This window comes from Nicotiana tabacum, chromosome 14 (genome assembly GCF_000715075.1).
Source record: "Nicotiana tabacum cultivar K326 chromosome 14, ASM71507v2, whole genome shotgun sequence".
Classification (NCBI taxonomy): Eukaryota; Viridiplantae; Streptophyta; class Magnoliopsida; order Solanales; family Solanaceae; genus Nicotiana; species Nicotiana tabacum.
This window is the reverse complement of record NC_134093.1, coordinates 55138760-55161461: the sequence shown is the minus strand read 5'-3', so window position 1 is coordinate 55161461 and position 22702 is coordinate 55138760. Positions and strand designations below refer to the sequence as shown.

Here is a 22702-nt window from a genome sequence, read left to right as displayed (position 1 = left end):
AAATTAATTTGGATTTAAGTAATCTAAGTTGATTTTTTTGAATTAGATTACATCATCACACATGTTATTGAAATAACTTTTTTTACAAACTTTTTTGATAAGGCATTGTGTAAATTTGAGTATTTTTTTGTTATGAAAATTTTCAACATACCAAAGATCCAAAAGAAATAGAAAAAATAAATAAATGAAAGGACTTGAATACCTTTTAAGCTCTAACAAAGTATCAGACTCTTATTAGGGGATCAATTAACGCACTTATTAGGTATAACTAATTCATTGGTTATAATACGAATTCAATGCGAAAATGATAGTGCCAACTAGGTGTACTCAATTACTAGGAAATTAAATAAAATATATGACTAAAAGTGATCAAAATATATTTGCACTATTTCGTGCTCCGAATATCCTAACTAAATGCTTATCGTAATTTTTGTTTTGCTGTATATTTTTTGGTAACCAGAAATGTAGTAGTTACATTAAAATAACGTAACACAATATATGATACTTATACAATATTTACGTTTACTAGTGACATTGACTACCTCAAAAGTAGATTTATACTACTTTGGAAAACATTATTAGCGTCTAAAACTTGCTTCAATATATGCTAACATCTCCAAGTATTTTGTTGTGCAATTTGTTGTACATTCGCTAATAGTTGAATGCTGAAATTTACACCATGATCGTCCAAGCGATTTTAATAACATGTGCAACAACAATTCAAACTATTTGTGATACTGTCAGTTTTGTCCAAAACGTTACAACTTCCTAGGAAAAAATTGATATCTTATCTTATAAGTGTATAATTCAATTTTCATTAAATTTTATGCTTAATTCTCTTTTAATGAGTGTATTTAGTCGATCCAATTTGATTTCATTGTAGTGGATTCATTCAAAATATAAAAATCAAACGGAACCAAAAAAGTCAAACTTTTATAAACATTATATCATTATTTAAAAAAAAGGAAAAGAAGTTTGATTCAATCATTTTCCGGTTAAAACGAAATTCAATTCATTTGCCTACTTCTTTGTTCTTTCTACCTCCAGCATTTTCACTTCAACCACAAGAAATAAAAAATAAAATAAAATAAAACAAAACAAATGTGGGGTTTGGGGTCCACATCTTAGCTACCACAAATTACAAAGCACTACAGAACGTGACAATATGGCTAACGCAAATTGTAAAAGAAAATTAATTAATTAATTTCTTCCCTATGGGCAGCGCCAAAATAACTTCTGGGCCCCATTCTTTTTCTGGGAAGTTCCGTGACCGTGACTGCCCTTTTTCCTTCCGCTGCCCGTCCAGTTTTAACCGTTCGATGTTTCTATTCCAACGGTTCAGATTTTGCCTAACATGCCACGTAAGATCGGCCTTAATAATCGGAATCTAATAAAGCCTTTAATTAAACAACCGCATATGGCCACGTCACTTATCCATCTAACGCCTCAGGTGGTTTCCAACTAGACAATCGGATGATCTACACCGTTGATTTGACTTCTAGATCTTCATCATACGGGACCCACCTGTCTATTTCTGGAAAAAAGTTACTGAACTGTACTAAATGTACTCACTTTAATAATATAAAAAAAAGAAGGAAAAAAGCCATAATTATTTTGAATAGCGAAACAAATGTAGTAAAACCCGATAATTAAAGAATTTGACCGGCTGGAACGATATTTTCTGCAGTCACCTAGATTCCTTGTGATCGTCATGTTTTTTTTGCTTTTACCAAGGTCAGTCACACACATTTAACAACCGGCTATAGCCGGTCACCTAAACAAAACTTGGAGGGGTAACTTTTGTTTGTTCCATTCAATCGTGAAAAGTGCCCCCAGCATCGGGCCCCACGAAAATTAAATGTATAGTTTTGTCAGAATAACAAAAAACTCCATCCTTATTTTAGTCACCCACCCACGCAACTTTATTTAAATCAGGAACATGGTAAGGAGATGACCGACACGTGTCAGCCTGAATCTGACGGTGCGAGCACATGCCATGCTGGCAAGATGGAATATGAACCGTAGGATGAGATGGTGAATGGACGGTGGGAGATGTAAAGGAATTGTCAAAAGTGATAGATCTCAACCTTCCACGAGGGTTTGAAGAGTGTGATATAGCCAAAAGCTGATGAAGATAGAGAGCAGAAAAAGGAGACCCAACAAAGATAGATAGAGAAAGAGAGAAGAGAGAGAAGGGAGAGAAGAGGAGAAGAAATCCAAGAAAACACCACGAACACAAACCCATTTGTGAAAAGTTAAGATCTTTGAAAGAGTTAATTTGTGGGGTTGTTGTTTTATCTCCGGCCTGAACGTGAAAAAAACCCATTTCCTTTGAAATTAGCCATAAATTCCGGTGAATTATGCTAGACCTCATCTGGGGTTAGTTTATTCCTTTCACCGGAAAAAAGCTTTTTTTTCTCTATCAAACAAATGGATAGGAACAGAGAAGCAAGAAGAAGTGGGGGTATGGTAGCAGCGGCAGCTACATCTAATGGATTGTCATCAAGACGTAGACATAGAACTAATAGTCTTAGAGATTCCCCTGGTACAAATCTCAGATCCATAATTTTTTTTAATTTTTTTTTCTTTTCTTGATGGTCTAATTGGTTCTTTTTTTTGTTGTTGCAGATGAAGATGGGGGTGTAGAGATACAAGAATCTGTAAGGTTAAGGGAAAGAGTGAAGAAAGATCGAGATCGTGAACGAGAAAGGGAACGAGAACGAGAACGAGAAAGAGAAAGAGAAAGGGATAATAGGGATAATAGAGATAGAGATAGAGATAGAGATAGGATAAGTCGGAGTAAAAGGAGGAGAGGTGAAAGGTTAATTGGTGGTGTTGATGATAGTTCAGAAGAAAGTGTAAACGATGATGAAGAAGATGATGATGAAGATACTACTACAACAACTACTACAAACAACGTTGGTGTTTCAGGTAGTAGTAGTACAAGGTTGTTGCCGCCGAATCCTCCGGTACCGGTGACGGTGGGGTCCATTTCAAACCACCACCATCATCATAATAACCATAATCATACTAATAATCATTTACAGCCTCCGAGAAAGAGTTTTCCACCGAATACTACGAAGGTTTTTAGGACAGCAGCAGCAGCAGCAGCTCCTGTTTGGAAACCTGGTGATGAAATGATTGGTGTTTCTGTCCCAAGAAAAGCCCGTTCTGGTACTGTTTGCTTTATTATTGCTGTTTTTTGAGGATTTTCTTTGAGGATTTCTTGATTGACACTTTTTGATTTTTGGTGATTTTCAGCATCTACTAAGAGGTCACATGATTGGATTTCTGGGGTCAGCGGTGGTGGTAATAGTAATAGTGGTGTTATTACAGGAGAGCAAATACATCAGCAAGTTTCGACAGCATCGCCGGTGAGACAGAATATTCCGGCAACATCAACACAATCACCGGCAGCTCCTTTATCTCCATCTTCTTCCAATGTTTCAGTCAGAAAGAAAATTGTTAGTCTCATTTTCTAAATCTGATTTGCTACTATTTTCTTTAGTTTGATGTATTTTTAACTGATTTTCTTTAAATCTTGATGCAGAAGCCTAATGGACAAAAAAGGCCGCCGGCAAAGTCACCACCAAAAGCTTCTTCATCCAACAACCCTGAAGAGCTAGAGATTGAAATTGCTGAAGTGTTATACGGGTTGATGACTCAGTCACAAGGACCTTCCAAGAAAGAAAGTGGAGGAGGACCAAATGATACGACTAGAGAAGTCAATAACAGATCCAGAGTTTCATCTCCTGTTTCAAATTCTAACTCGTCAGCTACTCCTTTATCTGCTGTTGGTGAGCATAACTAAAAAAGTTCCAATCTTTTGCCAAAAAAACAAATTCCCATTTCTTGATTCTGTTCTGATGAGTTTTGGTTTTGTGCAGCTCCAAAGAGGAAAAGACCGAGGCAAGTCTTGGAAAATCCCGGAGGATTTGGTGCAAGGAGCAGCCCCATTTCGTCTTCTACAGCTACTAATAAAGTGGAGATGGATCAGACAACAACAATGAAGATGGAGGTTTCTTCTCCTAATTTGGAGAAGACCCCACAATCTGCTGCTGAAAATGGTGTATCTTTATATGATTTAAGTGCTTCTGTACAAAGTTTGCCGGTTGCATCAGATCCGGTACCGGAGACTATGAAGGTGGAATCCGAGGCCAAGAGGAGGCCTGAGGAATCTGAATTTATGGAGAGTAAGGAGGAGGTGAGGGAATCTTCTACTTTGGGAGCAGAAAATAGTAATCGTGAGGATGCTGTTGCAGTTACCCAAGTGTGAGTATCTATCCTGGTAATTCACAACTTTTTCTCCATGTTCTTGTGTCTGATTCATGTGTTTTTGGAATTTCAGGATTGTTTCAGAAGTTGAAAGTCAGAGAGAGGAGAAATTCCAGATAGATCTTATGGTGAGGATGAAGATATGCCTAAAGCAATCTATTCAGTTTTTTTTTCCAAGTTTGGTAATTGATCTTTTAAATCTCTTTTTAGGCTCCTCCACCACAGTTAAGATCATCACCTGAAAGGGAAGCTGAGATAGATTTTGGATCAGCAGCTGTGGATAAGAAGCCTATTTTAGCAGAAAATATAGTAGTGAGTATTCACTTTTTCTTTTCCTTTTTTCCCTCGAGGATATTGAGAATGATCTGATGAATGAATTTGGCTGATGTGTACAGCAAATGAAGCATTCAGTGAGGGAGAAGGATAATGAGAGGATTGGCAAGGCTGAGAAAGAAGAAGGGATCAGTGTTGAAGCTGAGGAAAAGAAGACAAAAGCAGCAGCCCTTGAGGAACTTAATCCTCATAAGACAAGTGAGGGTAGCAGGGGTAGGAATATTGATCTTCAGCTAGATTTGGAAAAGCCAGAAAAGGATAGTGGTGTAAGTAGCAAATTCCAACAGCAGAGTCAAAAGTTGCAGCAGCAGCAGCACCAACCACCTCCACCACAAAAAGCTACTAAAGAAGAACCAATTATAGAAAAAACTGGTAAGTGTTGATTTTAGGGGTTGATTGTAATGAAATCTTCCCTTGGATTTTTTTAATTGATGGGGGTGATGTTTTCTATATTCAGGTCAATCAAGCTCTTTACCAATGCCAATGTCTATGGCTAGCTGGCCTGGTGGGCTTCCTCCCATGGGGTACGGTCGGCTTGACTTAATTGCTCATTTAATTGATATTACAAAGTATTAGATCCGTGGTGTAAATGCTTCTGGCGAAATAACTCAATTCCTGTCAGCAGATACATGGCACCTTTACAAGGAGTTGTAGCTATGGATGGAACCACAGTTTCCTCTGCTCCAATCCAGGTATTTCTCTCTCACTTCTCTTCTCTTCTCTCTTTCCACCTTAGTCATTTTCAGGCTGGAGTTTGATTCATGCTCTTCTGCCCCTTTTTTGCGCTTTTCAATGTTATGCAGCCTCTGTTTTCTCAACCGCGGCCAAAAAGATGTGCGACACATTGTTACATTGCTAGGAACATACATTGCCTTCAGCAATTCATGAAGATGCATCCTTTCTGGCCACCAGCTACTGGCTCTGCACCATTCTTTGGAGCCAAGACCAATCTCAATGTTCTGCCGCCGACAGATCTAGCTGGGAGAGCAAGTGCTGGGCCAGATAAGGGTCAGGGGCTTGCCATTTTCCCTAATAATATTGGTAAAGACAAAGTCCAGCCTGCAAACATTTCAGATGCTACTGCTCAGAGAAAGCAGCAAATATTACTCCAGCAAGCATTGCCACCTGTTGCGCCTAACAATCTACTGGTACAGTCTCTTACAGATTATTAGCACCTTAATTTCTTGGTTTTCTCTATTTTGGAACTTTTTATCAAGATCAGAGTACCTAATTGCTGATACTTTTATGAATTTACAGCATGGGCCTGCGTTCATCTTCCCTATAAATCAACAACAGGCAGCGGCAGCGGCAGCTGCTGCTGTGCGACCCGGTCCCACAAAGTCACCTAGCACAACGGGCACTGCAGCCTTGTCTAACACATCCAATCCTGCTGCTGGCACTGCTGCATCAGCGGCAGCTGGTGGAGCTGCCTCTGCAATTAGTTTCAACTACCCAAATATGTCTCCTAATGAAGCTCAGTACTTGGCGATCTTGCAGAATAATGCTTATGCCTTCCCAATACCGGCGGTAGGAGCACCTCCAAATTATAGAGGAGCTCATCCGCAGCCTATGCCATTGTTCAATGGGTCTTTCTATTCTTCCCAGATGATTCATCCATCCCAGGTTCAGCAACAGCAGCAGCAGCAGTCGCCTACATCCCAGTCGCAACAAATGCAACAAGGTCAACAAAACACAAGCATGTCTAGTGGATCCTCTTCATCCCAGAAGCATTTGCAGAGCCAGCAGCAGAGGTCCCAAGGCAATGCTGTTAATGGTGGCAATTTGCATAATTTTCCTGGGTCAAAGAATCATCCTTCTCAGTCCCCAGCACAGTCACAGAATCAGCATATTCCTCAACAGACACGCCATATTGAAAATGAGGTGGGTAGCGAGGATAGCCCATCAACTACAGAGAGGAAAAGGTCTCATGGACCTATGAATGTGTACAATCAGAATTTTGCTATGCCCATGCATCCCTCAAACTTTGGTTTGATGACTCCTCCAGCTACTTTTGGTATTGCGTCTTCTGCCGGTGGTGGCAGTAATCATCAAACTGAGAAGAAGCCGCAGCAACAACAAGGTTTAAAAACGAGTCTAGAATCAGTGCCGCCTCAACCTTTTGCCATGTCATTTGCTTCCTTAAATGGAGCCACTGCTGGTCCGGGCATTGACATGTCCATGGCACAGAATCATGCTATTTTTCAGAGTCTCCCTGAAGCTACAAGGCAAAATTTACAGATGGCTGCAGCTGCTGCTCAGGCTGTGCAGCAGAAGAAAAATTTCAGAATATCCGAGGATGGTAAATCTGGATCCAGTGACCAGACTGGGGCTGATGCTGAAAGGAAAGGTTTAGCTATGAAGCAGCCTTCAGGAAATGCTGGTCAGTCTATTGCATTTTCAAGGTCTGAGATGTCCGATGCCTCCGGTTCTAATATTGCAGCCAACAGTGTCATTGATAGCTCATCAAGGTCCTTAAATCTTCCATCTGGTGCTTCATGGACTGCTCGAGCTGCAATGCCAAATGCTATGGGAGCTGTAAATGTCCCTAATGCACAGTTACAAGCTCAAATTCAGCATCAGCAGCAGCAGATGATTCAGCTTCATAAGCAACAGCAACAGCAACAGCAGATGGCTGCTGCTGCTGCTGCTCGGAGTAAGACACCAGCATCTAGTAATGGGAATGCCTACTCTGATCACTTGACATCGTCGGCTTCTGCTGCTTCAAAGTTTCCAAATGCAATGTCTGCTTTTCCTCAAAACCTTGTACAGACTGGTAACAACAGCAGTCAAGCTCAGTCGCCTCAGTGGAAGAATTCTACCAGAACATCTACGTCCCAAGCTCCATCTTCTTTGTCATCCACTTCTTCTCTGAAAAACCTTTCCCAGCAGCAGGTTAGATCCCAGCAAAGCCACACACAAATATCTTTTGGCACAAATCAGAAATCAGCTGCTCCTCCACAGGGACAACAGCCCCCTAATAATAACCAGTCTCCCTCTTCCCCCATGATGGTTGGCTCTCCTACCACTTCTTCTATCTCAAAAGGTGCAAGTGGAAGTCCAAGGAATGCAAATTCTGCTTCTGCAAGCAATAAAACCAGCGGCCAAAACTCATCGTTGTCAACACAGCAGGGTAAATCCTCGCCTTCACTTCCCAACCAAAAGTCATCTCCTGCTGGTGGAAGGAATGTGCCGTCAATTCTTGGAAACCCTCATACTGCTTCAACTTCAGGCAGTGGAACTAAGTCTCAAATGCAACAACAGCAACAGCAACTACAGCAACAACAGCAACAACAGCAACATTTACAGAAGAGTATGCAGCAAGCACAACTGTTCTTCTCAAGTCCATATATGCAAGCTCAACCTCCGCATTCTACTGGTACAAATTCTACAGGTCAAGCTACTGGGGGATATTATCTTCAAAGAAGGCGGTCAGACCAGCCGGCTCAACAACCGACTGGTTCATCAACGGCATCATCGTCAAGTGGGATGTTGACTTTGTGTCCTGTTACTCTAGGTGGTGGCACCACTTCTGATCCTGCAAAAGCGATTGCAGCAGCAGCTGCTGCTAGTAATATGAAAGGCGGAGTCTTGCCTTCGCAGGGCATCCTTCATGCTGCCCAATATACAACACCAACATCTGGAAGTCAACATCAGCTTTTGCCTGCTGGTTTCTCGTATGTTCACCCTGTTCCTGCAGCAGTTCAAGTGAAGCCAGCTGAACAGAAACAACCTGCGGGTGAGTAGATTCATCGTCATCCTTTATTTGCATTTCAGCTCCATTTCTAGGTAGATAAGTTTAGGAGTTAAAGCAAAAAAATAAATGATTTTAGATTAAATGGGGAAGTAATTCATGAAGTGAAACATAATTCTTGACCAGGAAATGACAATTTGCATGCGTGCTGGCAGCCTGAGAAGAAATGAACACTGTACAACTTGATGTCGGGGAGGCGCATCAGTGAAAAGCATAAGTTGGAATGAAGAGCTCGCATTTTTGAAGGAGCACTATGCGGGTTTTTGAGGACTGATTCTCCATGCATTTTGCCTGGAATGCAAGTCGATCAATATGTGGATTGATGTTAAATGACATGTTCCCGTGGTGTATAATCTGACTGACTTGAGGGGGAGGATATCGCACGAATGATAGCCCTGCTCGACCGCTTGGCTTTGATGATTAAAGGATGGTTTGCAGGATAATTGATCAGCTCTTTCCTGCATGGTTGATGGAGGAGGTTAGATTCTGGGGAAAAAATGGTTTTGGGTTCCTTTTTTCCTTTTTTTTGGGGTGGTGGTGGGGGAAGCAGGTCAGTGATAAGAACTAAGAAGAGTGAAGGCTTGAATTGAATTGCCTTCTGTTTTTTAGTAGGAATTCTGGTGCTTCAGTAATTCATTATTCTTTTCCTTCTCTTCTCATTAAAAGCGTTTTCTACTGGGCAGTACCTTTTTGGACATATATAAGTAAGTAATGCAAGGTGTATATGTGTATGTCTTGGCACATATAAATGGATGGATAGCCCTCAAGATTTTCTTTTGCTTTCCAATTCTTATACGCACTATCTTTGTTTTCCTTTTGCATTCTTTACTTTATGGCTGAAAATAGTCTCTGTCAGGGACAGAAAGACAGGAATCCGTGAATGATGGTATCAGTGCTTTGTTTTTGGGAAGGACATTATGTCATTGGTTATGAATTATGATGTTACTCTCTTTTTGCTTAGATGAAGACTCTTGTGAATGAACATTGTGATTTAGCAACTTGTTTTATTTGCTTCTCTTTTCTTACTTAGGAAAATAGTTGACAAGCTATTCCCTTGGTATTGTCTGATTGGGTACATGTATATTATCTGTGATGTGATGAATGAGTAAGTTATTTTAATTAGTAATGAATCACTTTTTCTGGAACATATTAAAAAGGAAGAGAGAGACTAATGAAAGGAAAATGAAGCATCTTAACAGCTTCTGATAGAGATTGTAGGGTGATGTAAGGGGCAAGTTGCTTATCATTGGTTGGTGTGATTTATAAATGGGTAAAAAAGGACAAAGGTGGATATCTTTGAAACACATGTAATCACACACGCACACACCTAGATAGATTGAGATTGAGATGGGTGGCTTTAAAGAACAGTTGATTTTATGCCCTACATGTGTGTGAATTATATAGTTTGTCACTAACTAGTTGGAAAAAAAGTGTAGGACCTTATCTCTTAAAATTAGTAGTATTTCATTTTCATTGGGGTCCCATTTTGTGATTTTATCAACAGCTCAATACTCCAATAAATTCTTGCTTTTGTTGCTTTGAAAATCACTCACTACACAGACTTTACCCCAGGTAGAAAAGTTGGTTTGTAGAAAAGGCCGCTTCTCTTTTAGATTACACCATTTCCTTTCTTCATTTTTTTCCCTCCAAGTATTTTACATTTTTACTACTCCTAATATTCATTTCGCTGATATTTATTACAGTTACAGATTATTTCTCTTTTTTTTTTTCTCAGGTTATAAAAGTCCATGCACACAGTACAAAGTACTTATGCCGACTTTAAATTTTTTACATAGTCACTGGCTCACTGCATAAAAATATGCTTCTTATTTTAATGTCTGATTATTTGGATTACATGGACTTTGATAGGTATGTAATTTTTATACGGACAAATTTGCCCTTCTTTTCTGGTCCCACTTTTCCAAGTTGAACAGCATAGGCCCCTTGAAAAGGTCTGCATATTGTTATGTTAATGGGTGGCTTCCAGAAGGTCACTTATGGCACATGTGTCCAGATATCCTTTTGCCTTGTAGGCTAGATACTTTTTTGGTCTACTATGGGACCTACTCTTTTTTCTTTTATTTGCTCACTAAAGTTAAAAAATTCCACTACGGGACCTACTATATTGTTTATTGTTCACACCTTCCCAAAACTTAAATGTTTGTGGAAATTTAGTTATAGGTTGTTTACTCATGATAGACTATTTGATGCAGCAGGCTATTCCTCTTGATAATATATATATATATACGCGAAACCAAAATGATGTCTTTTTGGACTAAAAGCATCAAAATAGTTGAAAAACATAACTTGTAACCTTTTTATATATGGCACATGAAATTCATGCGCTATAGCTTAACGACATATTTGTACGTTAAGGTATAGCGCATCAATTTCATGCGCTATACCTGTTAATTGTCTGACCCCCAATAATTGATGGGTATAGCGCTATACTTACGGCGCATGTAATAAATGCGCTATACCCACCAATTATTGTACCCATCACACTGAATATTTGCTTACTTAAGGACCATCATTCCTTCTTTAAAAATTCATTCAAATGTAACGACCCGACCGGTCGTTTTGAGGTCTAACGCGTCGTTCAGCGGGTTGAGCCCCTGAGCAACTTCACTTCAGGTATTATGACTTGTACGCGTGGTCGGAATTTAATTTCGGGAAGTTCAAAGTTGATTTGGAAAGAAAATTCTAATTTCGAAAGCCTTAAGTTGGAGGAATTGACTAAAGTATGATTTTTGAGTAAACAATATCAGAATCGGGATTTGAAGGTTCCAACAGGTTCGTATGATGATTTTGGACTTGGGCGTATGTCCGGATCGAGTTTTGGATGACCCGAGAGCGTTTCGACGCCTATTATAGAAGTTGGAATTTTGGAAGAATTTCATGAAAATTGGGTTGAGGTGTATTTCAATGTTATCGATGTCCGTTTGGGATTCCGAGCCTGGGAATAGCTCCGTATGGTGATTCTGGTATTGGAAGCATGCCCGGAAGTGGATTTGGAGGTCCGTAGGTCATTTCGGGATCATTTGGCGAAAGTTAGAAATTTGAAGGTTTTGGAGAGTTTGACCGGGAGTGAACTTTTGATATCGGGGTCGGATTCCGATTCCGATTCCGAGAGTCGGAGTAAGTCCGTAATGTCAAATGTGACTTGTGTGCAAAATTTGAGGTCAATCGAACGTGATTCGGTAGGTTTCGACATCGATTGTAGAAGTTGAAGTTTCAAAGTTCACTAAGTTTGAATTGGAGGGTGATTCGTGTTTTTAGCATTGTTTGATGTGATTTAAAGGTTCGACTAAGTTCGTGATGTATTTTGGGACGTGTTGGTATATTTGGTTGAGGTCCCGAGGGTCTCAGGTGGATTCCAGATTGTTAAAGGATCGAGTTTGGACTTGGATGAAATGCTGAGGCAGCTGATACCTTGTGCTATCGCACCCGCGTGAAAAGGGCCGCAGGTGCGAGCTCCCAGGTGCGAGCCACGAGTCGCAGGTGCGAAGGAGAGGAGGCTGGTCAGTAACCGCAGGTGCGTAACATTTGGGCGCACATGCGAAGTGGGCAACGCAGGAGCGGGCGATGGGCGTAGGTGCGGCGCATGGACCGCAGAAGCGGACGCGCAGATGCGCTACATGGAGCGCAAATGCGGGAATGTTGGGCTGAGCTTGAACCACACCTGCGATGGAATTTTCGCAGGTGCGGAGCCACAGAATGTTTTTAAAGCGGGGTTTGGGTTCATTTCACCCATTTTTTATTTGGTTGGGCGATTTTTTGAGCTCTTGGAAGGGAGATTTTTGTCATCTATGTCAAGGTAAGTGATTCCCACCTATTGCAAGTTAAATACTTGGATTATATAAGGATTTAGATATGGAAATTAGTAGCAACTTGAGATTTTGAAGGAAAACCTAGAAATTGGTATTCTTGAATTTTGATCACGAATTTGGGCATGGAATTGGAAATAAATTATATATTTGAGTTTGTGGGGTTATGGGTAAAGTTGGTCTTCGATAATTTTTGGAATTCGGGCACGTGAACCCGAGGGTGATTTTTATCGACTTTTCGAACGGAGTTGGAAATTATTGTAAATAGGATTATAATGAGTATTAGAGTATATATTTATGAAATTGCTCATTTATTGACTAGTTTTGGAGTGTTGGACATCAATTTGAGTTGTTTGAAAGGCTTGGGAGCCGGCTATGGAACTTCGGAGCGAGGTAAGCCTCCTTTCTAACCTTGTAAGAGGGAATTAACCCCATAGGTGAATTGATTAACTATGTACGCACGAAGTGACGAGAGTCCGTACATAGCTACTAGCTATGCCTATGTTCGAGTAGTTTTAGGTTTACATCCTGCCTTGTTGATATTGTTATTTGATTTGTGGTTACTGTTTGCCATGAAAGGAAGCAAGATTGAGGTTTGCGTATTAATTGTCTTGAGAAGAATTTAAATTGAGGAAATTAAGTTTTCAAAAGTTTTCATTTGGACTTCGTATTTTCGAAAATAAATTTAGGAATATTATAATAACTTAATAAATTTATATTTGACCGCGTCACATGTATGATCCGCGAGCGGGGTAATAGATGCATGATTTATTGATAAATTTATATTTGATCGCGTCGCATGTATGATCCGCGAGCGGGGTAATAGATGCATCTATGGTTCATGCCGTTCGACACTCGGCAGTGCACTGTTTATATTTATATATTGGATCGGGCCGTACGACCTCGACATGACTTGCACATGATTGTATTAATTGCTTTGGAAATTATAATAATTGATACTGCTTCATTGGCCTGAGATATAAGTCGTTAAATGATGATAATGAATTTGGAAAAATTTCTTATTAACAAAAGAATTGTTTACTTATTTTATGATATTAGGCTTACAGCCGTTCTATGTGATCCATGCATAATTATATCATTGATATATTAATTATAGCCCATAGTAAGTGTCCAAGACGACCCCTCATCACTACATCTTCGAGGTTAGGCGGGATACTTACTGGGTACGCGTTGATTTACGTACTCATGCTACACTTACTGCACATTTATTTTTGTGCAGGTACATATATGTCTAGAGGCCTTGTGAGCACAGAGGCACGATTATTGCGGGGGACTTAGGTGAGCTGCACTCTTTACTACGATCCGCAGCCAGCAGAGTCTCCTTCAGAGTATTTATATTTCTCCTGTCCAAATTTGTATTCCGGACAGATGTTGTATTTCATTTTACTTCCTAATTGATACTCATGCACTTGTGACACCGAGTTTTGGGATAATTATGGGTTGTCCCGTATTGAAATTTGTTGAAAACATTATTACTTATCTTGTAAATTCCATCTCTTATTATTTAATTAAAGGAAAAATGTGATTTTAAAATATTAAAAATGAGAACCAAATGGAGTATTTATTGTTGGCTTACCTGACAGCGGTGTCCGACGCCATCACGACCTTTAATGGATTTTGGGTCGTGACAACATGGTATTAGAGTATTAGGTTCACTTAGGTCTCACGAGTCATGAGCGAGTCTAGTAGAGTCTTGCGGATCGGTACGGAGATGTCTGTACTTATCTTCGAGAGGCTACCAAGCTGATAGAAGCACTTCCCTTCTTGATTCTTCATCGTGCGATTCGATTCCTTTGAGGCTTATGCCTTTATTTCCTTCCTATTCAATCTTACGCGACGCGAAACGCTTATTATAATTTGGAATCGAGGAATTTTAATGGCACTACTGATGTACAACAGGATGTTTCTACCTGCGTATTCGATTGGGCTAACGTCGTCGCCTTGTGGAAGGATGTTCTGTCATCTCAGCTCAGTAGCTGTATTTCTGATGGTTTTGGGGCTATGCGCCAATTGCTATGGCGATTCGTGCATTGCTATCCGTGTTTGTGTAATGGAAGGATGCTTGTCTATGCGTCGAAGCAGTGAATGACTTGGAAGGAGGTTTACTCAGTGCATGATTCAGAGATCCAGTATTTTATTTCCGGCGAAGGAAAGGCAATCAGACTAGGAATGTTTAGATTTGGGTTGATGGAATAACGAGATTTGGTATTTTCGAGCGTGGTAGAATTTTCATCAATAGTGTGGTGTCGTCGCCCTTGATTGAGTGTGTTAAGTTCTCCGGTGTTATAGTCTTCATCAATTTGCCTTTAGGGCAGGGTATTGTGAAATGGTGCCGGGGAAGCGGCTGTCAGAGATTGTAGTGTGTGGTGGTTCAGGATTGAATCGGTGTACCGGGTGTTGAGAGCTCAAGGAAGATGATCTTCGGGGAGGTTTAAAGTTGGTGGCGATCTATTGGTTCAAGTGCTACTGAGATAGATATTGATTTAAGGCAACAACTGGGCAGTGAAGGATGAGGAAGGACATGTGGGAGGTGTCTCGCGATGGTTAAACTTCTAGAAGGCCAAGTGCGAGAAATAAGAGTCGAGTAGTTGCTTAAAGGAGAGGGTTTGACCATAGTGGGAGAGTGGCAGAGTATCAGATGGGTTACGTGGTAGGATAACTACACGGCTTGAGGAAAGTTTGAAATGATTTGGGATTCATGGTGGACAGTGACTAGGTCTACGGGCTTAATTTGAAATATTGGCTGCTATATTGAGGAAGATTGGGTGTGACAGGAGGGAGTTGCTTGATATGAAGAAGGATACAACATGACTTTGGATTGGAATGTATTGTCGCACCTTTAGTTAACGTCCAATAGGAAGTGACGAACTGGTACAGCTGGTGAACGAGCACGGGCTCGGGATAGTTTGTTGGCTTCGTGGTAGTTGTACTCGGTGCAACGTGGTTGGAGGATGTCGGCATGGAATTTCCACAGATGGGATATCTCCTGTGAGCAGGTTAGCGGTTGCGTGGTGTTGATGAAGCTTCTACGAAGAATTTTACTGGTTATCCAGTAAGAGGTCGAATATGTAAATATGGCTAGTGATTCAGAATGTTCATGAAATGTTTAACATAAGGATTTTGAGGAAAATTGGCGGGTTGATTGTGCAAGATCATGTCAATAGGAGATAAGGAATCTTGGTGTGATCCAGGGTTATGCAATGGTAGCTTCAGGCTAAGTGGGAGAGCCCCACCGTCTATGATTGGATTGTGTAATTGTCAACTAGTGTAGTTTCTAGTTATCAGGGTATTGATGGGTCGCCATGACTAAGGGAAGAGAACATTAACGGTAATTTGAGCAAAGGATTTGAGGAATGTGTGCTATATTTGGCCTTGTCGATTTGTGTTCAGGTTTGAGGAAGACTCAGAGTCTAGGCTTCGTGTGGAAGTGTTGTATAAGGAAAATGATACAGCCGAGTCCTTCTTTGAGAGGGCGTTCATGTGCTAGTGGAGCCTTGGAGTTTGATTATATTCGGGACCAAGTCAGAGTGGGTGACTCTCAACAATGGTCCTAGTAGGTTCAAAATTTAAGGTGCAGTGCCTAAGGATTTCGAGCTCGTGGTATGGTTAAGTACCGAGTTTTGGCAGCGAATTATGGAAAAAGGGACTTGGGATGTTCTATGTTATCGTCGTTTGCGGTGTGGCATTTGAGGAATGGGAGAAAATAACTTCGGGTTCATAGAGGGGTTTTCAGAAATGGGTGTACCAGTTGAATACGCGAATATGCGCACAAGGAGAGTATGGGATGGTTCATGGATTTTGGGGACAATGTGGTCTCGTGAAATGGGGTCACTCAGGATGAGTGCAGATTGAGTTCGTTATATTGATAAAGGAGCTGATGTTATTTCTAAGGAAGATCCAGAGTAAATTAGGTGAAGTCGGGTTTGGTTAGCAATGATTGAATTGGCATGATGATGGTAATGATCAGCTCCTTCAGCGTGTTGAGTTGTACATGTGATTTGTGGTGGTACGTGCGAGGCTTGACGACCGTCGCAGTTAATTTTATTCGGAGGCATTAGAGTATTATGGCATGTTATGTATAGATGGATCCCGAAAGAGTTATGGTGGTTTAGACAATACTTGAGGTTGTGTTTTCTGCAGTTATGTGAATTCAGTCACATGTTGCAATGGTTCTCCTGAAATGAGTTAAGTAAAAGGTTTCTATATGATGAAGTGTTTATCCTATTAGTGGGTCAGGGGTTATTATGCAATTTTGGTACTCTCACATATTGGAATGTTAGGTGCAGTGAGTGGCATGGGAAATTGGAAGCTGAGGATCAAGGTTGCGGTTTGGTGTTGACAAGAATGTCACGAGCTCGGATGGTCAGGGAAGAATTCAGATGTTTAGAGTAAGCTGGTATTGTCTTTAGCGTCAGCTGAGATCGGTGTCCTGTGTAAGAGGCTCTGTGTACTGAGTTGCAGATTCTTGATTTGCTTTACAACATTAGAGTGGCCGGCAGTATGGAGGTGCAGATTTGTTACCTGGTGCGAAAGATCGTAGGGGTGTATCCCACGGGAAGATTGTATAAGTGTGACATATAGTCACTGGATTGATTAAAGATTTAAAACCAAGTATGAAGATTGTGGTACTATCGCTAATGTGAGAATTTATGCCTGAAGGGCGCTCGGTTCGTTTGATTATGGACTGTGGAAGTTTGTTCTGGATTTGACGACTGTTCTTATGTGTCGTGAATAGGTTAGTGTGGGTCCTTGAGAGGCTATTTAGCCAAGCATGGTATGATCAGAATCGATTTGAGGTCTGTGGATGGATCTAAATGTGAATGTGGGCTCTATATCAGACCGGATGTGCTCATCTCAGCCTAGCATTATTTTCGAAAGGGTCTTCGGGCCTTGGATGTTATTTCTGTCATCAACTATTCCGTGTAATCTATATTATACCAGGTGGGTTGTGAGGTGGTTTGATTATTCACACTCGTATTGAGATCCCGTATAGTTTGTGGTATTATGTGAGTAGAATGGCTTTCGAGATGCAGATCATATATCGCAACTTAGTCGTGCTTGAGTTTAATAGCGTATGACGCTACCCGTCTCCCCAGGATTTGTATTATGCGCTTGGCGTGCTTATGGTTGATATTCAGGCATTTCGTGAGTATAAGCATTATGGCTCGATGTGTGTTTTCCTTAGATTATTATTTGTGAATCGGGTGGTACGCCGCCACAGATATGTTGATTAGATCGGGTGGCACGCTGCCACGGGTATCATGGTTGGATCGGGTTGCACGCCGCAACAGTATCATGTGTGGATTAAGTTTAACGCCACAACAGTGTGTTATTGAGTACAATTTCCCATATCTATTATTGCGTGTTTTGCTTCTTATTTCCTAAGGAAGGTTCATAAAATCCTTTCAGTTGTTTAATTAGTTACGTGGGTTGAGTAGTTCTTTCCAGAGTTCATTTCCTTATGTATCACATTCGAGTCCGTAGCTTGTTAGCACATTATGGCATCATATGAGGCTTTTGCAGTGTCTGAGGTGGCTTATTGCATGAGTAGCTTGTACTGGGGTGAGACACGATTATTGGACCTGAGATCAGTGCGATCAAATTTATATGAAGCATACTAAAGAGTAAATATTGTTATTCAGTCCAGAATGAGGTGATGGTTCTTGTCGGGAGGAGAAACTCCACAAATTGTAATTCGGCAGGTGGCTATGAGTTCCACATATCTTCTCTGTCGTGGCAGTATTGCGAGAGTTTAAGCAAGGCTTAATTGGTCATGAGGTACACTACGGGCTTCGGTTAGTGGAAATTTTAGCTAATGTGCTCTGGAAAGATTGCCTTGGGCAAGTGAGTTACGTGGTGCATGGTAAGGATTCAGTGAGAGTATACAATCATGTATTGGTACGTCGTGTGGTGATTGAAACGGTGTTTGTATGTTGGAAGCAGGCCTAATAGAGAATTTCGGACGTTGGAATTTGGCCCTAAGGCTTATTTGCCCAAATAAAGGGGAGGATCTTCAGATTTGCTCGAGTTAATGTGCTCAACTGGGTTGTGGTAGCACGGGCAGGTGCACGAGGTGCTAAACAGTGATTTCAGACAACTCCAGAATAATTCTTAGCACGTTTGAGGACGAACATATGTTTAAGTGGGAGAGAATGCAATGACCCGACCAGTCGTTTTGAGATCTAGCGCGTCGTTCAACGGATTGAGGCCTAGAGCAGCTTCACTTCAGGTATTATGACTTGTACGCGTGGTCGGAATTTAATTTCGGGAAGTTCGGAGTTGATTTGGAAAGCAAATTCTAATTTCAAAAGCCTTAATAGGGATTTTTGAGTAAACGACCTCAGAATAGGGATTTGAAGGTTTCAACAAATTCGTATGATGATTTTGGACTTGGGCGTATGTCCGGATCGGGTTTTGGATGACCCGGGAGCATTTCAGCGCATATTATAGAAGTTAGAATTTTGGAAGAATTTCATGAAAATTGGGTTGAGGTGTATTTCAATGTTATCGATGTCCGTTTGGGATTCCGAGCCTTAGAATAGCTCCGTATGTTGATTCTGGTATTGGGAGCACGTCCGAAAGTGAATTTGGAGGTCCGTAGGTCATTTCGGGGTTATTTGGCGAAAGTTAGAAATTTGAAGGTTTTGCAGAGTTTGACCGGGAGTGGACTTTTGATATCGGGGTCGGATTCCGATATCGGGAGTTGGAGTAGGTCCATAATGTCAAATCTGACTTGTGTGCAAAATGTGAGGTCAATCGGACGTGATTCGATAGGTTTCGGCATCGATTGTAAAAGTTGAAGTTTCAAAGTTCACTAAGTTTGAATTAGAGGGTGATTCGTATTTTTTGCGTTGTTTGATGTGATTTAAAGGTCGACTAAGTTCGTGATGTGTTTTGGGACGTGTTGGTATATTTTGTTGAGGTCCCGAGGGCCTCGGGTGGGTTCCGGATGGTTAAAGGATCGAGTTTGGACTTGGATGAAATGCTGAGGTAGCTGATACCTGGTGCAATCGCACCTGCGTGAAAAGGGCCGCAGGTGCGATCCACGAGTCACAGGTGCGAAGGAGATGAGGCTGGTCAGTAACCGCATGTGCGTAACATTTGGGCGCACCTGCGAAGGCGCAAGTGCGAAGTGGGCAATACAGCAGCGGGCGATAGGTGCAGGTGCGATGCATGGATCGTAGAAGCGGACGCGCAGATGCGCTACATGGAGCGTAGATGCGGGAATGTTGGGCTGAGCTTGAACCACACCTGCGATGGAATTTTTGCATGTGCGGAGCTGCAGAAGCGGCTATTTGACAGCAGGTGCAAAGGTCGGGCTGGGCAGAATGTTTTTAAAGCGGGGTTTGGGTTCATTTCACCCATTATTCATTTGGTTGGGCGATATTTAGAGCTCTTGGAAGGGCGATTTTCGTCATCTATGTCAAGGTAAGTGATTCCCACATATTGCAAGTTAAATACTTAGATTGTATAAGGATTTAAACATGGAAATTAGTAGAAACTTGGGATTTTGAAGGAAAACCTAGAAATTGGTATTCTTGGATTTTGATCATGAATTTGGGTATGGAATTGGAAATAAATTATATATTTGAGTTCGTGGGGTTATGGGTAAAGTTTGTCTTCGAAGATATTTGGAATCCGGGCACATTTTTATTGACTTTTCGAACGGAGTTGGAGATTATTGTAAATAGGAAGATAATGAGTATTAGAGTATATATTTTTGGAATTGCTCATTTATTGACTAGTTTTGGAGCGTTGGGCATCGATTTGAGTTGTTTGAAAGGCTTGGGAGCCGACTATGGAACTTCGGAGAGAGGTAAGTCTCCTTTCTAACCTTGTAATAGGGAATTAACCCCATAGGTGCATTGATTACATATGTGCTTCTACTTGCGGATGGGGGGCTACGTACGCACGAAGTGACGAGAGTTCATACGTAGATACTAGCTATGCCTATGTCCGGGTAGTTTTAGGTTTACATCCTGCCTTGTTGATATTGTTATTTGATTTGTGGTTACTGTTTGCCGTGAAAGGAAGCAAGATTGAGGTTTGCGTATTAATTGTCTTGAGAAGAATTTAAATTGAGGAAATTAAGTTTTCAAAAGTTTTCATTTGGACTTCGTATTTACGAAAATAAATTTAGGAATATTATAATAACTTAATAAATTTATATTTGACCGCGTCACATGTATGATCCGCGAGCGGGGTAATAGATGCATGATTTATTGATAAATTTATATTTGATCGCGTCGCATGTATGATCCGCGAGCGGGGTAATAGATGCATCTATGGTTCGTGCCGTTCGACACTCGGCGGTGCACTATTTATATTTATATATTGGATCGGGCCGTACGACCTCGGCATGACTTGCACATGATTGTATTAATTGCTTTGGAAATTATAATAATTGATACTGCTTCATTGGCCTGAGATAAAAGTCGTTAAATGATGATAATGAATTTGGAAAAATTTCTTATTAACAAAAGAATTGTTTACTTATTTCATGATATTGGGCTTACAGCCGTTCTACGTGATCCATGCATAATTATATCATTGATATATTAATTATAGTCCATAGTAAGTGTCCGAGGCGACCCCTTGTCACTACGTCTTCGAGGTTAGGCGGGATACTTACTCGGTACGCGTTGATTTACGTACTCATACTACACTTGCTGCACATTTATTTTTGTGTAGGTACATATATGTCTAGAGGCCTTGTGAGCGCAGAGGCACGATTATTGCGGGGGACTTAGGTGAGCTGCACTCTTTACTATGATCCGCAGCCAGCAGAGTCTCCTTCAGAGTATTTATATTTCTCCTGTCCAAATTTGTATTCCGGATAGATGTTTTATTTCATTTTACTTCCTAATTGATACTCATGCACTTGTGACACCGAGTTTTGGGATGATTATGGGTTGTCCCGTATTGAAATTTGTTGAAAACATTATTAGTTATCTTGTAAATTCCATCTCTTATTATTTAATTGAAGGAAAAATGTGATTTCAAAATATTAAAAATGAGAACCAAATGGAGTATTTATTATTGGCTTGCCTGACAGCGGTGTCCGGTGCCATCACGACCTTTAATGGATTTTGGGTCGTAACAAAATAATTCATTCTTCAGCATCCTTTGTATTTTGCCTACTCATTCCGAAATATTTGCTTACTCAATTTTTTCTGCATTTTCCTATAATGTATGAAGAACAAAAAATTAGGGTTGCATTATATTGGGTGGGGGAGGGTGAGGTTGTCGTGGAGAATAATTCAGTACACTATACTTGTTCTCCACAGTATACGGTAGATTGGTATCTTTGATTAGTAAAAGAATGAGTATGAGTAAACGTTCGGTTAATAATAAGGTAACCGAAAGATATCCATATTCGCGTATTTCGCAAGGAGTTGCCTGTTATGTTGAGTTTAACATTGAAGACGATGAAACTCTAAAATTTTTTTTGAGGACTACGGATGAACACTGAGAACTTCTTGTGATAAAAATGTTGGAAATATACGTCAAGTCTGAAGACGTCCGCAATATTGATGTTCCGCAAAATAGGGATAACCCTCAATCATTTGGCGGTATTTTTGGAGTAGTTTTATCCGAAGAGGTTCCTTTTGTTTGAGTCTATCTAGATGTAAACTTATCTCCATGCGCAAATGAGGAGCGAGGACATAATTTCTCCCCAAGTTTACATAATTCACACGCATGTGGTAAATTTTAATTTTTCTTGTTGTAGTATAATTTTTGATGTATCATATTCGTACTAACACTCATATCTTCCAAATGGGGTACCGACCAGATATAAATTTTACAAGTTATGAACCAACCAACATTTGAAATATGCCCAATGTTGGTGGTTTGGATCATGCTGGTCCATCCGCGAGTCATCTGCAACTCGATAATGTGCATCATGTGCTATCAATAGATTATGAATCGTAAGTTAAGAGATAAACAGGTGTAGAAGGAAAAGAGGTTGTAAGAAAAAGAGTACTAAGATGAAAGTGCAATTTCTTGGTCATTGGATCAGCAAGGGTGTGATTCATATGGATCAAGAGAAGTTCGAATCGGAGTTTCCTTAGGTAGCCACCGACTAACAGTTATCCTTAAACTTCCATGCTTGATGGAGAAGAAGCGAACAAAAGTACGCTAGCTTGCTGTTTTGTTCTTTGTCGCAAGCTGGGATCGCTCGCTAGCTAGGTCAGATTGGAGCAAAATTTTATGAGAACATATTCCCCATATTTGGGGACAAGGGGAAGAACGACCTCTCGATCTACTTACTGTAGCAGTTAATATATAATGTTGTTATGACTTTGAGAAACTCATTATTTTATTGATTGTGCAGTGAAAACGAGCAACATGATGGTCCTGTCCTTACTCAGTTGCCAGGAGATGATATATTTAATCAAAATCTGGAAGATGCACAGAGTCGGAAAGATAATAGTGATTATGACAACAATGCTGATGAGTCTGGAGATGAAGCACCATTCCCTGATGAGGGTGA

At 40.6% G+C, this 22702-nt stretch overlaps 1 protein-coding gene across 3 annotated transcripts; it reads left to right on the top strand.

Moving 5' to 3' along the window:
• The first annotated feature begins 2096 nt into the window (after window positions 1-2096).
• On the top strand, window positions 2097-9146 carry LOC107818208 (protein TIME FOR COFFEE). Of its 3 annotated transcripts, none has more exons than XM_016644159.2 (13): window positions 2097-2545; window positions 2629-3174; window positions 3262-3464; window positions 3551-3797; window positions 3888-4272; window positions 4349-4403; window positions 4501-4587; window positions 4671-4980; window positions 5066-5132; window positions 5234-5300; window positions 5412-5756; window positions 5866-8344; window positions 8486-9146. In XM_016644159.2, exons 1-13 carry the CDS (start codon window positions 2431-2433, stop codon window positions 8527-8529), a joined length of 4950 nt encoding a protein of 1649 aa, XP_016499645.1. In that variant the 5' UTR covers window positions 2097-2430; the 3' UTR covers window positions 8530-9146. The 3 variants fall into 3 exon arrangements, with proteins under 3 accessions (XP_016499645.1, XP_016499646.1, XP_016499644.1); XM_016644160.2 differs by having other exon boundaries at window positions 4486-4587; window positions 8515-9146; XM_016644158.2 differs by having other exon boundaries at window positions 4486-4587.
• Window positions 9147-22702: the final 13556 nt, after the last annotated feature.

Bases quoted from the DNA above. Each gene is read 5' to 3' on its own strand.
- LOC107818208 (XM_016644158.2), top strand. From the start codon at position 2,431: ATGGATAGGAACAGAGAAGCAAGAAGAAGTGGGGGTATGGTAGCAGCG. The intron at 2,546-2,628 runs GTACAAATCTCA...TTGTTGTTGCAG, and splicing joins TAGTCTTAGAGATTCCCCTG to ATGAAGATGGGGGTGTAGAG. The intron at 5,133-5,233 runs GTACGGTCGGCT...TCCTGTCAGCAG, and splicing joins GGTGGGCTTCCTCCCATGGG to ATACATGGCACCTTTACAAG.